Genomic DNA, 15607 nt, shown 5'->3' with positions numbered 1-15607 from the left:
CAATCAATTCACATATGGGGTCCAGGGCACAGCTGGGGGCTGAGGGGGGTCTGTAGCAAGCGGCAACAGTGAGAGATTTATTTCTGGAAAGGTGGATTTTTAGAAGTAGAAGCTCAAACTGTTTGGGCACAGACCTGGATAGTATGATAGAGCTCTGCAGGCTATCTCTACAGTAGATTGCAACTCCACCCCCTTTGGCAGTTCTATCTAGACGGAAAATGTTATAGTTGAATTTTTGGTGGCCTTCCTAAGCCAGGATTCAGACACTGCTAGAACATCAGGGTTGGCGGAGTGTGCTAACGCAGTGAATAACTCAAACTTAGGAAGGAGGCTTCTGATATTTACGTGCAGAAAACCAAGGCCAAGGCTTTTACGGAGTGGCTTCGTAAGAAGCATTTCAAGGTCCTGGAGTGGCCTAGCCAGTCTCCAGATCTCAACCCCATAGCAACAATGTGTGAAAACCTTGTGAAGACTTACAGAAAACGTTTGACCTGTGTCATTGCCAACAAAGGGTATATAACAAAGTATTGAGAAACTTTTGTTATTGACCAAATACTTATTTTCCACCATAATTTGCAAATAAATTCATAAAAAATCCTACAATGTGATTTTCTGGATTTTTTTCTCATTTTGTCTGTCATAGTTGACGTGTACCTATGATGAAAATTACAGGCCTCTCTCATCTTTTTAAGTGGGAGAACTTGCACAATTGGTGGCTGACTAAATACTTTTTTCCCCCACTGTATGGGTTTCCATCAATTTTGTTGAAGGGCGGGTACAGCGTATTTTATGTTTTGTAGAACGATAAATATTCTATAGATCTGTTTTAGGCGGCTGAAAGCAAGGCCAGAAGAGACCATTATTACTGCAAAACCTGTCGTCTCAATGCCTTACAATTTTAGGTCCAAATTGCCCGTGAAAGTGGCCAATCCTTCATATCAGGAAGAATGTGCAGTTCCAAAGGTAACGTTATGACAGATGCGTTGATATTTATGGTAGGCTAATAGTGACCTGTCATTGGTTATACTGGGGTACAAGAATGTTGTCATTCTACATGTGACAGGCTCTTCTTATTTGGCTACTGTTTCATTTCATTTTTAGTCATTTACCAGAGCAACTTAGTTAGTGAGTGCATATATTTTTATTTTTTTTCATACTGGCCCCCTGTGGGAATCGAACCCACAACCCTGGCGTTGCAAACGCCATGCTCTACCAACTGAGCTACATCCCTGCCGGCCATTCCCTCCCCTACCCCGGACGACGCTGGGCCAATTGTGCGCCGCCCCATGGGTCTCCCGGTCGCGGCCAGCTATGACAGAACCTGGATTCTAACCAGGATCTCTAGTGGCACAGCTAGACCACTGCGCCACTCGGGAGAAGGCACAATCTGGGATATTTCTAGCCCTTATGTATGGCCTTGGGTTCTCAAGAGCTAGGATATTTCCTTCTGTTCAGTAGACATTTCACTTAATTTATGCCCATTGGGTATTGAATAATATTATGAATGCCTCATGTCTTCCACATCTTAACTCAAAATATAAATGGACATTTTAGTATTTGTAAATATACTTTATAACAAATCAAGTGACGGGGCTACTGTTGGGTTGAAGCAAACTCACGATTGTGCTTTTAAATGTTGAATTGAAGGTCCAGACCAAGTCAGAGGAGAATGTTTCCTTACCAGGAAAACCTGCCACCTCATATGGCCTGAGGTCCAGGGTGCCTTTGGGAAATGCAGCAAACAAACTGAACAACAACGCCAAAGGAATTAAAACAAATGTAAATATGTATCTTTTGTCAATTAATATATTTTCATTACTACAGTTTAGTTTTTGGTGCAACTTTTGAATGATTATCTGCATTTTATTTTCCTGAGAAACAGACCGGTGTTCACGTCAAACCAGCTCAACGTAAGCAGAGTGCTACTGAAAGAGTCCGTGTTGTTATTTCAAAGGACGACAAGGAGAACACTGGGGCTGGCAACTGTGACCTGGTCAGACAGGTGAGAATTCAGGAGAAAAGGTTGAAGCCGTGCTTGGCTGTAGTCAGCCATTACTCTTCTATGTAAATGTTTCATGTTAATCCAATATGCTCAAATCAGAGTTTTCATCTCTTCATGCCCAGTAGTTGTCTGTATTTCAGTTTCACAAAGAATTCCATCCACATCTCCATATCTTGTTTTCCTTTAGGCCAAGCCCATTCTAGCTGCCCCCGAGGAGCCTCAGAGCCATGAGGCCACTCGGAACGAGGGGCTCAATGTGCCACAGGCCTTCTCACATGCCCTGCTCAACATCCCAGATGTGGACTCTGCAGACGCAGGTGACTCCTCGCTGTGCAGTGACTATGTGAAAGACATTTATGCTCATCTAAGGAACCTGGAGGTTTTCAAATTGGACAAATCTCTACTGTCATCTATCTCGTTTTGTTCTGAGCCTAATTACATTTAATGTGATTTTTTTATTTATTAAAAAAAAAAAAATTGGGGGGGGGGTGTTGCCAATAAGCGGCAACACCTGTTTCCCCTTTTCACTACATTAACCATTATTAGTCATGATCCTGAGTCTCACCACAGACCCCTCTCTTCTCAATGTCTGACAGGTTGCCATGGCTATCAAACCATGTTATCTGGAAGGGTGTGATGTGACAGGGAGCATGCGGAGTATTCTAGTTGACTGGCTGGTACAGGTCCAGAGTCAGTTCAGACTGCACCAGGAGACCCTCTACATGACTGTTGGGATCATTGACCGCTTTCTCCAGGTATAGCTTGTTTTTCCTCTGATGGTCGGATACATTTGAGTTATTTATATATATTTTTTTCCATTGTTTTCTTTTTTGCTCAGGACAATCCAGTGCCAAAGAAGTCTCTGCAATTGGTTGGTGTCACTGCGATGCTCATCGCTTCCAAGTACGAGGAAATCTCTCCTCCCGTGGTGGAGGACTTTGCCCATACAACAGACTTCACATACTCCTGTGCTGAGATACGCTTGATGGAAATGACCATTCTGAAAGCCTTGAACTATAAACCGGGACGACCACCCCCAGTTCACTTTCTAAGGAGAGCTGCCAAGGTTGGGAAGGTGAGTTTTTGAATGTAATACAGTTTATGTTTAGCTCTCCTGAAGTGAACTCACCCAACTTGCTTCATGCTATAACTGACAACCTTATTTTTTTATTCCTTAATTGAACTTGCTGACCAGCTATTTAAAAGTTCCATTGGATCGGACCCACATGGCAACAAATGATATTGCATGCCAGTACACTTATCTTCCAGCTTCAGCCTGTTGGTTATGGGCTGGCTAAATACCTGCTGGAGCTGACCCTCCTGGACTATGCCTCAGTTCACTATCCACCATCCCTCACCGCTGCTGCAGCTGTTGCGTTATCATTCAGGATCTTTCAAGATTCTGCTGGTTATGAATGGGTCAGTAATGAGCAACTCATATTTTAGACTAATGTGAAGTGTATGAAAGTAGACACTTAACCCATAATCATTCGATTTTTGGGGGGGTTATGACTCCTGATAAAGGTACAGTTATGGAGTGATATTTGTCAACAGAAGTGTTTAAGTTGTAACTGAATTGATACTTAATGTTTGCTTCATAGACCCCAGCCCTGCAGCACTACACAGGCTACACAGAGCTCTCTCTGCTACCTGTGATGCAATGCATTGCCAAGATGCTGGAGCGCTTGAGTGATGGCAGCATGAAACAGTTGGTGAGCCCAGCCTTTAGATTACTTTTAGCCCAGTGATGTACTGTAGGGCCACACAGTGATGTTTAACTGAAACCCTTTTTTTTCTCCAGTGAATCAAGCAGAAGAAAACCTCAAACTACTCAGGGTCAGCTGTCTCCCAGAGCTGACCTCTACCAGGGCTTACGCCTACATTAACAAACTATCCAACTCTCACTGTTGACACAAATTATTTACCCTATGTTTTTAGCACTTTTTAAACAATTTTTTTGATAAATCTATAGTTTTCAATAGCTTGTCTTGATTTTAAAATGGTATTGGAAAATGGTAAGCACCACATTGGGATCCACAGCAGACTCCTGCATCAGGGTGTTTAACTAAAAACGAGGGCTGATCAAAGTGAAACAGGGATTGGATGGGATAAAAGGAATTGCTCCATCTGCCTTCAACGTGTATGGCAAGATTTCAGCGAAGATTTGTATTTTTTTCTATCGTCAATGCATGGCGCTGCTGCCTCTCCCAGGGGCCTTTCAGGGTTAAACTCCTAGCTTCACATTGCTCCTTGCTTGGGGGTGTGTAGTTATTAAATATTGCTTAATAAAAAGCCACTGCTGCAGCCTGGGCTTCTGCTAATGTGGGCTGTTGCTGTGATGCGTCTCCATCTAAAGGAAATAAGACTTGTCTGCTGTCTGATTGCAAAGTCAATTAGTGTTTACCACATGATCTCAAGGTCCCTCTGATGGGGCAGCAGACCTAGGAGAGATTTAGCTAGCTTCTATTGCTCTGCCTGTTTGTGGTGATGCACTGCCATTCATTCTATTGTCCTCCAAGTGTTGCTGAATCGCCCCTCTACTTCAGTCTGTTCCTCAATTCATCCACCTTGGTTGGAAAGTGAGGTAGCGGCAGCGTTCCTTTCCCTCTGGCAATGCAGTTCCAGACAAGTACACACTGACTGCAACTTCCAAAAACGTGATAGTGTATACGTTTCTGTTTTTATGAAATACTGGGTCTTACAGATTTTCCCACCAGTTTGTTGTGGGAGGATAGCCTGACGCTCTAGTCTAGATAAACTTGTATCAGGCTTTGCAGTAAGGGAGGGATTTGTGGTGGGACTAGTAGTACCTGCATTAACCTGTACCTCTCCTCACTGGTCATGTGCAATGCGATCAGGCTTCAGTGGCCATCTGGAGATGAAAGCGGTCTAGTTTGCACAAGAGCAGGCATTTTACCCTTCAGTCCAACTGCACGGTCATTGAAGAAACCTTGGTCTTGCCTACACATGGACACTTGATCCAATGAAGAGGGACAAGGAACTCCCATGATCCTGAATAAAGGCAGCCTACCTCAGCTGGGTGTTCATTGAGCATTGTGATAATATTAGGGGAGATCTCTTCACATGATTCTCATCCACATTAATCATTGTAGGAGCCTTTTTGGCCTATTTATGTGGTTATGTAGTGTATAGTTTGTCTTATATTTAACTTAATAGAGGGCACGGTCACTGGTCACATAGGCACACAGGTATGGAGCATGTAGTTCTTAGAATGCTCACAGTTTCCACTTTGGAACATTTATATGGGCCTATAGTAATCACGTCTGCCTGTATGGAATTGATATTTTTATTTGCTTTTAAATGGGCAAAAGACCCAACCAAGGTCTACCACTAGATAGCAGTTGTGTTTTGCACGCGTTTTTAAATATTTTTAATCCCACGTGTTAATGGCTATCAGGGACTTTTACTAAATTATCAACTGCAACCGCATATTATTAGTGAACAAACATGGACAATGTAACGACTCACGGATATTAATGTAAAACCAAGCATTTAGTAGGCTAAATTAACATCAGTCCGGTAGGTGGCAGTGAATGTTCTCAGGTATGAGGACAGGGAAGCGTATCCCACGCTTGCACAAGCGCTCTCCCATGTTGCGTAGCGGAGAGGACTTTGCTGTCAGATCAAAAGTATCAGAGTTGCAGGAGATCCGAAAGTGCATTCTCTTGGTCAGCACAGTGTCCACGGACGGAGTAGGAGCTGGAGAAACAATCAGAAGCCAGTCGAGGTGGTCTATAGGAACACAACGCACAGGAAAAGAGTAGGAGGATAGTGGCAGAAAATGTGCAACGAGATATTTCAATAGACTTGTGAGCAATGCACTGGCAGCATGGCCAGATGGTTCAAGGAACACCTAGGATTCAAAACTACCAAAGCACCACCTCCGGCGCCCCCGAAACCGGACTACAGACATTGTCACGCCGCTGTGACCGGTACGCCTGGCTACCAACAACCAAGCTCCGGGGCCACCTCGCTCTATCCAAGCCCCGCACAGCCGGACATTCTTGCTGCTTACAAACTACAAAAGGAACTGGACTTCGAAGACCCGTACACGGGAGGAGGAAATATTTCGTTTGGAACTGGTCTGGGCTCTGTGGGGTCGCCGGACATAAAGTATGTGTCACCAAAGCACCGGCTTATAAAGGTGGAAACAATCGAGAAAAGCAACTCTACTCCGGGCAGCGGTATCATAGTCCAAGCTGTTGCTGTTGGGAACGTTAAATCTCCCACTTCACCACCTCCTGAACATGAGAATAAAGAAAAGGTGCGTTTTTATTTATTATTATTTTGTGTAGCCTTGAGCCTACCTCTCCAATATCCCACACCGGTAACCTTGTAGCTTTTTATAGCACTATAGCCTACACAACTTTGAATCAATCTATACACCTAGGTTCAATTAAAGAGATGGTTCAATAGTTCTGTGATGTGGGCGATTACATTCTCACCATTCAAACCCATTGATTACCATTGAAAGCAGTGGATCAGACCATGTTCTATCATGTGGGGACTTTCTCAAACAGGGAATGGATAATTGAAACCGGGAGAACTACACTGAACAAATATAAATGCAACATTCAACAATTTAAAGATTTTACTGAGTTACTGTTCATAAGGAAATCAGTCAGTTGAAATAAATTCATTGGGCCCTAATCTATGGATTTCACTTGACTGGGAATACAGATATGCATCTGTTGGTCACAGAAACCTTAAAAAAAAAAAAAAAAGTTGAGTTGTGGATCAGAACCAGTCAGTATGTGGTGTGACCACCATTTGCCTCATGCAGCGTGACACATCTTTGAGTTGATCAGGCAGTTGATTGTGCAATGTTGTCTCACTCCTCTTCAATGGCTGTGTGAAATTGCTGGATATTGGCGGGAACTGGAACATGCTGTCGGACACGTTGATCCAGAGCATCCCAAACATGCTCAATGGGCGACGTTTCTGGTGAGTATGCAGGCCATGGAAGAACTGGGACATTTTCAGCTTCCAGGAAGTGTGTACAGATCCCTGTGACATGGGGCTGTGCATTATCATGCTGAAACATGAGGTGGTGGCAGGTGGATAAATGGCTTGACATTGGGCCTCAGGATCTCTTCATGGTATCTCTAGATTAAATTGCAATTGTGTTCATTGTCGGTAGTTTATGCCTGCCCATACCATAACCCCACCGCCACCATGGGGCACTCTGTTCACAATGTTGACATCAGCAAACCGCGCGCCCACACGATGCCATACACTGTCTGCCATCTTCCCAGTACAGTTCCTTAAATGTAAGATATTACAATCTATCCACCTAGGTTCAATTAAAGAGATGGTTCAATAGTTATGTGATGTTGGCATTTACATTTCACTATTCAAACGCATTGGTTACTGTTGAAAGTAGTCGATCAGACCATGTTCCATCATGTGGGGCCATTCAAACAGGGAATGGATCTTTGAAACTGGCAGAACTACATAGTGTATATGTCACTGTTCTCTCACACCTTTTGAACTGGGCCTGTGTGAAGGTGCTCAAGTGCACGTTTTCAAATAATCCAGACCCAGGTTCATTCAACTCTGCTCACCAAGCAAAATCTACACTTTTATAACTAATCTCTGTACTCTAGTCTACTTTGTCGCTGTCATCAACAGAAATAGTGTGTGGACCGGAGACAGATGGCAAGGATGCTTATACAGTCAGTCAGTGTACACCATGTGCCTTGAAGCCTACTGCTTTTTAGGAACACACATACACTGGTTCATTGGAAGAAACCTGAGACATTCAATGTCAGTGATGTTAAGGAATGTACATGCCTCTCCGTCCAGCGCAGGCAGGGAGGAGGACCCAGGAAAAGCACAAGTGTGCATGTGTGAGAGAAAAGTGCAGAAGTATTTCTCAACGCTGCCAACACCCATACTGCATAACTCCGTCTACTATTCCCTGCTCTGAAACCCTAACTAATCACCTGTTGCCAGGTATTTGTTTACTCAGCCTTACTACGTCAGACAAGATCATAGTAGTTTAGTTAGAGCACAACCAAAACCTTATGCAAAGTAAGGCTGCGTATTTACAATTCTGTTATGAAATTCCTTAGTCCCATAAACAGGTTACTTCCTCTCTCCACATCTCCTGTTGTAAGGTGCGGTTTGTTCAGTGTTGAGGGTGCCTGCCTGCCATTCCATAGGAGTTTTTCTATTTCAGTTCAACTAGTGGTCATAAAATATGCCAGTAAGCAGTGTCGTACAGCAAAGGAACATGACAATTGGCAAGCCATTTAAAAGCTTGAAAAACCTCCATATAATAATTGTACAGTGATTTTGCGTATTCAGAAATGGTCTTTTCATTTCTGAAAGTAGTTTCTCGTATGCAGCTGTCATAACATTCAACAATGCAGTGTTTTTTTTTTATTGAATGATGAACAATGTTCCAGAGTTGACGAAATTAAAATAACGGGAAACTGAAGACTCTGTTTCCTCACAGCAACTGACTGCTGTTGGCTAATTAAACGGATTACCGCTGTCTCCTCTTAATTGGGTCTTATTTTGATCTCTGTAGTCAATCAGAGAAGGCATTCTCAAGCAGGAAAATACTGTTGCCTCGGTCTCCCCCCAACCCCCCTTTTTGCAATGGGCACTAGGCACATTTTACATTTTAGATTTTAGTCATTTAGCAGACGCTCTTATCCAGAGCGACTTACAGTTAGTGAGTGCATACATTTTCATAATGTTGGAGGAGCTGGCAGCCAGGCAGATTGTTCTGTAACATGGTTTAAAAATCTCGCGCACTCAAACATGAGCATGATGAAATTGTATCAGATCCATGTGAGTGGTGGGTGAGATAGAGGGGATTCTGATTCAGAAGACTGGATTTAGACTAAGACTAAGTAATAAAGATAGGAGACCGTCTCCAATAGAGTTTGATCTCTAGGCAACACAGGCCTTCAACCTTACACATGCTGACTTTTCGGACAGACAGGCCAAGGTAATGTTGTCAGGTACTGTTCCAGAAGGAGCTATTGTCTATAGACTCCTGTAGGGTTTGTCTGCTGAGATGCACAACTGACATTGGTGTAGTGAGAGTGAGAGACCCCAAGTGTGATGGTTATGAACAGACATGGAGAATAGCCTATTCCTTTTCCAATAGAACTACCTGTAGAAGCAAATAGACTTAACATGTATTACACTATGTATTCCACTTGTTGTGGATTTGTTTTTTGAAGACGGTCAACAATTTTTTAAAATCAGTTTTGGAGGTTGTCAGGGTGAGGATTTTCTAATATAATAGCACTAGCCTCTGCTAGCTGATGATATGACTGTTCTTCTATGTTCGGTAACGGAATAACAAAACAAACCGTCACTGTTACCAAACTTTAACTGCACTGTTCTTCAAGTAAATGTGTTTTTGTAAAATGTTCAGTCAATTGTTAAAGGTAGTCCTTGTGCATAGAGTTGTATGGTTTGTGTAACTTTGCAATCATTGGTTTTTGTTTGACATATATTTCAAAGTGAAAAATCTGAGTCTGAGCATCACTCTGTTACTGTGGAATTGCCCTTTACCAACAACCCAGAAGTGTAAAATCCTTGCTGCACCCTTACTGTGAGGACATATGATTTTCAGCTGGTTTCTCAGTAAAGCGCTATGCGTTGTCTCTGTTCAGATACAGGTGATGGGTGGTGTAGACAGGCCTTGAGTGTCAGGCAGTTTCATCTGATGATAATGCTGCATTTCCAAACAGCCTTGTTCTGACATGGGGTGTTATTTATTAAGATATTTCACAGTTTGTAACATTATGGAATGTAGTGACATATCAAGGCATGTATTATTCTTAGTTTAGGCCTACAACATATCAAAGCATGCAAGGATTCTGATCTTAATTACATTTCTTCAACTGAACATGATCTATTTTAGACCACACAATTTATGGGGACTATACAGGAACTTAATAGCCTGGTCAATTGTGCTGGCTGGAGTGAAATGCTGACTATAGGGAGAGAGAGCTAGGAAAAGAGGACCACACCACTGTCTTGTTACAGCCACAGCCCCATTGATGTTTTAATTACTTGACTAGTGGATGCTAATTATATAACCGCTTACCTAATGCTCGTGCTGCCAATAGCAGAGTCTATACCGTCTAGTGTTTTGTCTAATCTCAACCCTCCAAAGATTTTTCATTCAGTTAAAATGGGTGGTGGTGGTGGTGGTGGTGGTGGTGGCGGCAGCCCTGCAAGGTTGGGGAGTGAAAGCCTTAGTTCATGCATAATGATACAAGGTATGGTGATTACATGACACCTAGGCCTGCCCCATTTATTTCCATTCTGATGGGCTTTCTATTATAACGACGAGCACGTAGGAGCCAGCCACAGGTAAGAGCACCAGCTTGATTGTTGTTATTTTGAAATGTGTTGTTTTCCTGTTTTATAATGACCTTCATGTTAGAGGGAGATGATCAATTATTATCCAGCTAATTAAAGGCTCTCATCTCTTCCCCCTGGCATGGTCTGGCCTGCTCTACATTTACATTACATTTTAGTCATTTAGCTGACGCTCTTATCCAGAGCGACTTACAGTTAGTGAGTGCATACATTATTTTTATTTTTTTCATACTGGCCACCCGTGGGAATCGAACCCACAACCCTGGCATTGCAAACGCCATGCTCTACCAACTGAACTACATCCCTGCCGGCCATTCCCTCCCCTACCCTGGACGACGCTGGGCCAATTCTGCGCCGCCCCATGGGTCTCCCGGTCACGGCCGGCTACAACAGAGCCTGGATTCGAACCAGGATCTCTAGTGGCACAGCTAGCACTGCGATGCAGTGTCTTAGGCCACTCGGGAGATATTTCCACAGAGTATCTCCCACTCAGGAGATACTCTACTCAGCACTAACTAACTTCTCAAGGACACATGAAAGTGATGACAGGCACAACCTATGAAATGTGTAAACAAAAGTAATAGTGCATAACAGTCTCCTTGTAAAATCATATTACTAAATATATTGCTGTGTGGCTTTATGAATTAATAAACTGTCCTTAACACCAGGGTTACTCTGGCCTTGATACCCTATGCAGCAGTGTTCTGGCCACGTTATAGTTCCCACCATGGCCCAATGAAGCGGTTGAGTGAATGGGGCCTCAATGAGTCCATAAGCCAGTTTACATACACTATCTATGTCTAGAATAATGCAGTATAGGATCATAAACACAACACAGGCAGCTGTCCCACAGCCAACTGCGACATTAGATTTGACAGATTTATTCCATGGTTATTTCCTTTTCCTTCCATGTACCTTTTAACAGCCTCTGACTCAGCGATTCATAAAGTCAAGTGATGCATTAGCAGCCAGGGAGACCATGGTTTATTTGTTTTGTCATTTTTATTTGTAATTCCTGTAATTGCCATCTGACAATCTCGGTTGTTCATCTCAAAATCCCATTTTCACTCACACTTTTGTTTCTCTGCTTCTTCTTTCCCTGTATACGGATGGCGTTTCTCTACTCTACATGTATATTTGAGTGTGTTGGTCCCCTTCACATCTCTTTTGAAATGATGACTGCTACAAGTGGGCATCAGCTGCCTGAGCCTCCCCAACGCTGCCCATCCCAGATCACATCTTAGATAATGGAATCAGAGCAGATGCTGTGAGCCAATCAGGTGTTGTTTAGCCGAGTCCTTGAAGGGACAGTTGTGTGTAATTAGCTTACGAGTAGCGTCTCAACAGCGCGTGGGGGTTTGAACCGACGCTCTTTCATTTCCCATGGAATAGACATGCTGCGGCTTTACCTCACGTCCCTTTGTATTTGTCTTTCTGTTCCAATCTCGTTTGATGGTCTGATTGAATTTGTGTGTGTGTGTTCCTGCTGTTTCCCTCCAGCAGCAGTCTCTTGGTGTGTGGCTAAATCAAGGCTGTTTGACTGGCCTGTAGATTAGCAGTGCTTGGTGGTCTGAACAGTCCTCATCATCATTCCCTTACTATCTCAAAGCTTTGACTCTGGCGTTCCTCTCTTCAGGGGGATGTTCTTAGTGCATCCTGCTAGCTCTTTGTTGTTCTGTTTTCTACTCTGCTCTCCTCTCAGCCCTGGTAGTGATAGGAGAAATGTCAGACGTAAACACTACCCGGGCATCTGACCTCCTCGTGGTGGACGGGCACAGGCAACAGAATGTGATGCATGGGTGTCTCTAGACATATGGCCAGTCTCATACCTGTCTTACTATCAGATGGAAGCTGACAGGTTCTGATAGCTGGCTTTAGCTGAATGTCATAGCATTACAGGAAGTGCCCTTCTCCTCCCACACCGACCTCCACACAAACACACGCCTGTTTACTTACACTGTATCGCCAAGGAAGAAGTCTGAAAGGGATTGCTTTCCAAGTGTCAAACCTGAAAGGGGTTGTATTGCTGCTTAATTGTCTGCTCTGTGAAAGTCATTTCCAGATGTAACACCCATGGGAGGTTAAATGTTCTCTTTCATTCTTGAAGGGATATTTATGGTCCAGGCAAAGAGTAGAAGGCACAGAGTACAGTAGGAGTTAAAACATGCTGACCCTTTACTTTTAATGCTCGACAGAGTTTTAAGAACGCAAATAATTATACAGCACACTCCACTGGCTTCCAATTGAAGCTCGCATCCGCTACAAGACCATGGTGCTTGCCTTTGGAGCAGTGAGGGGAACGGCACCCCTGTACCTTCAGGCTCTGATCAGTCCCTACACCCAAACGAGGACATTGCGTTCATCCACCTCTGGCCTGCTGGCTCCCCTTCCTCTGCGGAAGCACAGCTCCCCCTCAGCCCAGTCAAAACTGTTCGCTGCTCTGGCACCCCAATGGTGGAACAAGCTCCCTCACGACGCCAGGACAGCGGAGTCACTCACCACCTTCCGGAGACATTTGAAACCCCACCTCTTTAAGGAATACCTGGGATAGGCTAAAGTATTCCTTCTAACCCCCCCCCCCCCCCCCCAAATTGTAAAGTGGTTATCCCACTGGCTATAGGGTGAACGCACCAATTTGTGAGTCGCTCTGGCTAAGAGCGTCTGCTAAATGACGTTAATGTGCCCTTGAGCAAGGCACTTAACCCTAATTGCTCCTGTAAGTCGCTCTGGTTAAGAGCGTCTGCTAAATGACTAAAATGTAAAATGTAAATGTAATACAGTAAAAAATAAAAGGTATGAGTTAATGATGACCAGAGAGCCTAGATAGTGATACTATGTGGAATTGAAAGCTAGGTAGGTCCATGGCGGGGAACAACATTTTGCTTTTTATTTAAAGATGATCAATGAAACATTATTGTTATGTTCACTGGGTATGTTTCACAAGAAAATGAATACTTTCCACATTATGATGATTGATCAAAAAACAAGTTGTGGTTGCTATGGATACGCTGCCCCATAATTACAGCTGAGCCTGGTCTAAGATGATTGCTTTGGCGCAGCATCTCCTTGTAGTCCAGTTAGAGGACTGTTGGGTAGTTTTCAATCATGTTATTGTTCTCTGAAGTGTCCAAGAGGGCCATCCATTTGTTGAACTCTTCAAGCTATCCCAGCTGCCTTGGCAACTGGCACTATTGTATTCCAGCAACAGATTATCAAGCATTTCCAGGTGGACTGGGCAGCCATGTTTTTCTTTCTCTCCAAACAACAATACCCTTCTGTGGTGTGTTATGGGTGTATCATATTCTGTCCTTAACAGTTGCACAGGGAATCAGTTAGTTAGGATATGCTTTCTAAATTCCTATGACCCAGGCAGGAATCCTGGAAGAGCTCTTTAGGAGGAAGGAACCCAGAGCTCTGCTGGTGCTGGGCCAACACAGCTAACTTTTTATTTACACCCCGCCTCAACCCACCAGGATGATGTCATTCTGCATGGGAAAGATGACTACACTACAGGATTACATGGAGGAATGACATGAGGACAAAACTCAGTTGTGAAATGTTGATCTGATCAGGAAAGAGATTATGCATTGATACTGTAGATGTGGACTGTTTTATAGAGCTTTATACAACTTTATAACGACATTAATTGACTGTTTCTGAAAGCTGAATGAAAATACTGAGTAGCATATGGTGTATAACTAGAAGTTTTACAATGGGTTAAGAGGAATGTTCACCTGCTTTTAGTGGTTAGAGCGTTGGGCCAGTAACCAAAAGGTCGCTGGTTTGAATACCCAAGCTGACAAGGTTAAAAATCTGTCAATGTGCTCTTGAGCAAGGCACTTAACCCTAATGTGTTCCAGGGGTGCTGTACTACTATGGCTGACCCTGTAAAACAACACATTTCACTGCACTTATCTGGTGTATGTCACAAAACATGTTTTTGCTTTTATTGGGTGGGGGACATATTAACCAATTTAACACGATGACAAAGTTTGAATGAATGAACCCCCATGTACAATTCTAGTCCTGAGATCTGGAAACATGAACACATTTTATTTTCTTCTCTTTTTACCTAAAGAGGGTTAGCAGCAGCTTATCCTGGTACTGTAGCTGTTCCACTGTGTATTTCTCTAGGCTTTCAGCTGTACAACCTGCATGGCTCATGTGAACCCAACAGGTCACAAATGCCAGGCCCTGTATGCAGGCAGTTATTGGCCACTGTAGTCATGAGAGTGGTCTGTAGACACATGACACTGTTTTGTTTAATGACACAGTGTAGTACAGCCTGTAAGGGAAGCCCTGGTTGGTGTGCACATCGTCAGACACTGATTTAAAAGGAAACAAATTGAGCCCTGAGGTTTCATGCCATCCAGGGCACGCACAGAAAGTCTGCTTGAAGCGCGGGTATTTTTAACCGGCCCGCTGGTAGCTAACAGTAGGACGACCCTCAACCTCAACTCTGAGTACACCACACTGCTGCTCTCTCCACATAGTTGGCCATATTTGACCTATGCTGGGTTTTCTGTGTGTAGAACATAGGAATTATCCCATGGTATTTTAGATATAGTGTAGAGGGGAGTTGAGCTACACTGTTTCTCTATTTACTATCTGGGAGGTAGAGTGGAGATCTTTAAGGTCTGTGCCCTACCATCACAGTGGAGCTGACCCTATTATCTGTGCTCACTGACAGGTGCTGAGGCTGGAGTGTGTGTGTGTGTCTGCCAGTGGGGTCGGGGTCTCCATAGCCACAGGCACCATTGGGGAACTGGCCAAACCTCTCATTATAGACTGGATGGGCACTGATGTCTCTCCTGGGCTTCGTAGGACACAGATCTTGTTAGGGGTAGGGTTAGAGAGTTTGCCCTGCTGTTTTCCCTTCCATAATATCCTATAGTTACTACTGTATTACATGTATGTCAGTTTTTATTACTCTGTCTCTAGGTGTAGGCCTAATATAGTTCAGCCACCATATAAATTGCTTGGTGCAGTGATTGGACCAAAGGTAAAGCAACCAGGCCACTGACAGTCTGCTTTTGTTTGGTGGAAAATAAGGAACAAGAGGGTTGCTCCAGGATTAAGGAAGTGCTCCCTTCCTGACAGGAAGTGTTTACAACTTGGTGACATTCCCTTTTGACTGGGGCTGGGCAAGTCTGCGCTAGCTCGCCACTCTCGAACAGTCTGGGAATGTTGACTCTGATCCATGCTAAAATATAACCAGGCAGGGTTAATATT

General features: G+C 43.7%; 2 protein-coding genes across 6 annotated transcripts in view; both read left to right on the top strand.

Moving 5' to 3' along the window:
- Positions 1 to 885: 885 nt before the first annotated feature.
- LOC311127080 (G2/mitotic-specific cyclin-B1-like) lies at positions 886 to 3913 on the top strand (the record flags this gene model as incomplete). Its single annotated transcript, XM_084158846.1, has 9 exons — positions 886 to 963; positions 1648 to 1779; positions 1883 to 2002; positions 2190 to 2381; positions 2599 to 2757; positions 2841 to 3077; positions 3272 to 3421; positions 3604 to 3714; positions 3800 to 3913. 9 exons carry the CDS (start codon positions 886 to 888, stop codon positions 3911 to 3913), a joined length of 1293 nt encoding a protein of 430 aa, XP_084014972.1.
- Positions 3914 to 5640: 1727 nt separating this feature from the next.
- LOC311127334 (SH2 domain-containing adapter protein F-like) overlaps positions 5641 to 15607 on the top strand; it is a 138019-nt gene continuing 128052 nt past the window's right edge. For all 5 annotated transcript variants that reach the window (XM_084159158.1, XM_084159156.1, XM_084159159.1 and 2 more), the window contains exon 1: positions 5641 to 6287. In XM_084159158.1, the coding sequence (XP_084015284.1) occupies positions 5853 to 6287 (435 nt within the window). In that variant the 5' untranslated portion in view covers positions 5641 to 5852. The remainder of the gene's footprint in view (positions 6288 to 15607) is intronic.

Source organism: Coregonus lavaretus (genome assembly GCF_964263955.1).
Source record: "Coregonus lavaretus genome assembly, chromosome: 4".
In the NCBI taxonomy this organism is placed as follows: Eukaryota; Metazoa; Chordata; class Actinopteri; order Salmoniformes; family Salmonidae; genus Coregonus; species Coregonus lavaretus.
The sequence above is the reverse complement of the archived record's forward strand: the minus strand, read 5'-3'. Positions and strand labels throughout refer to the sequence as shown.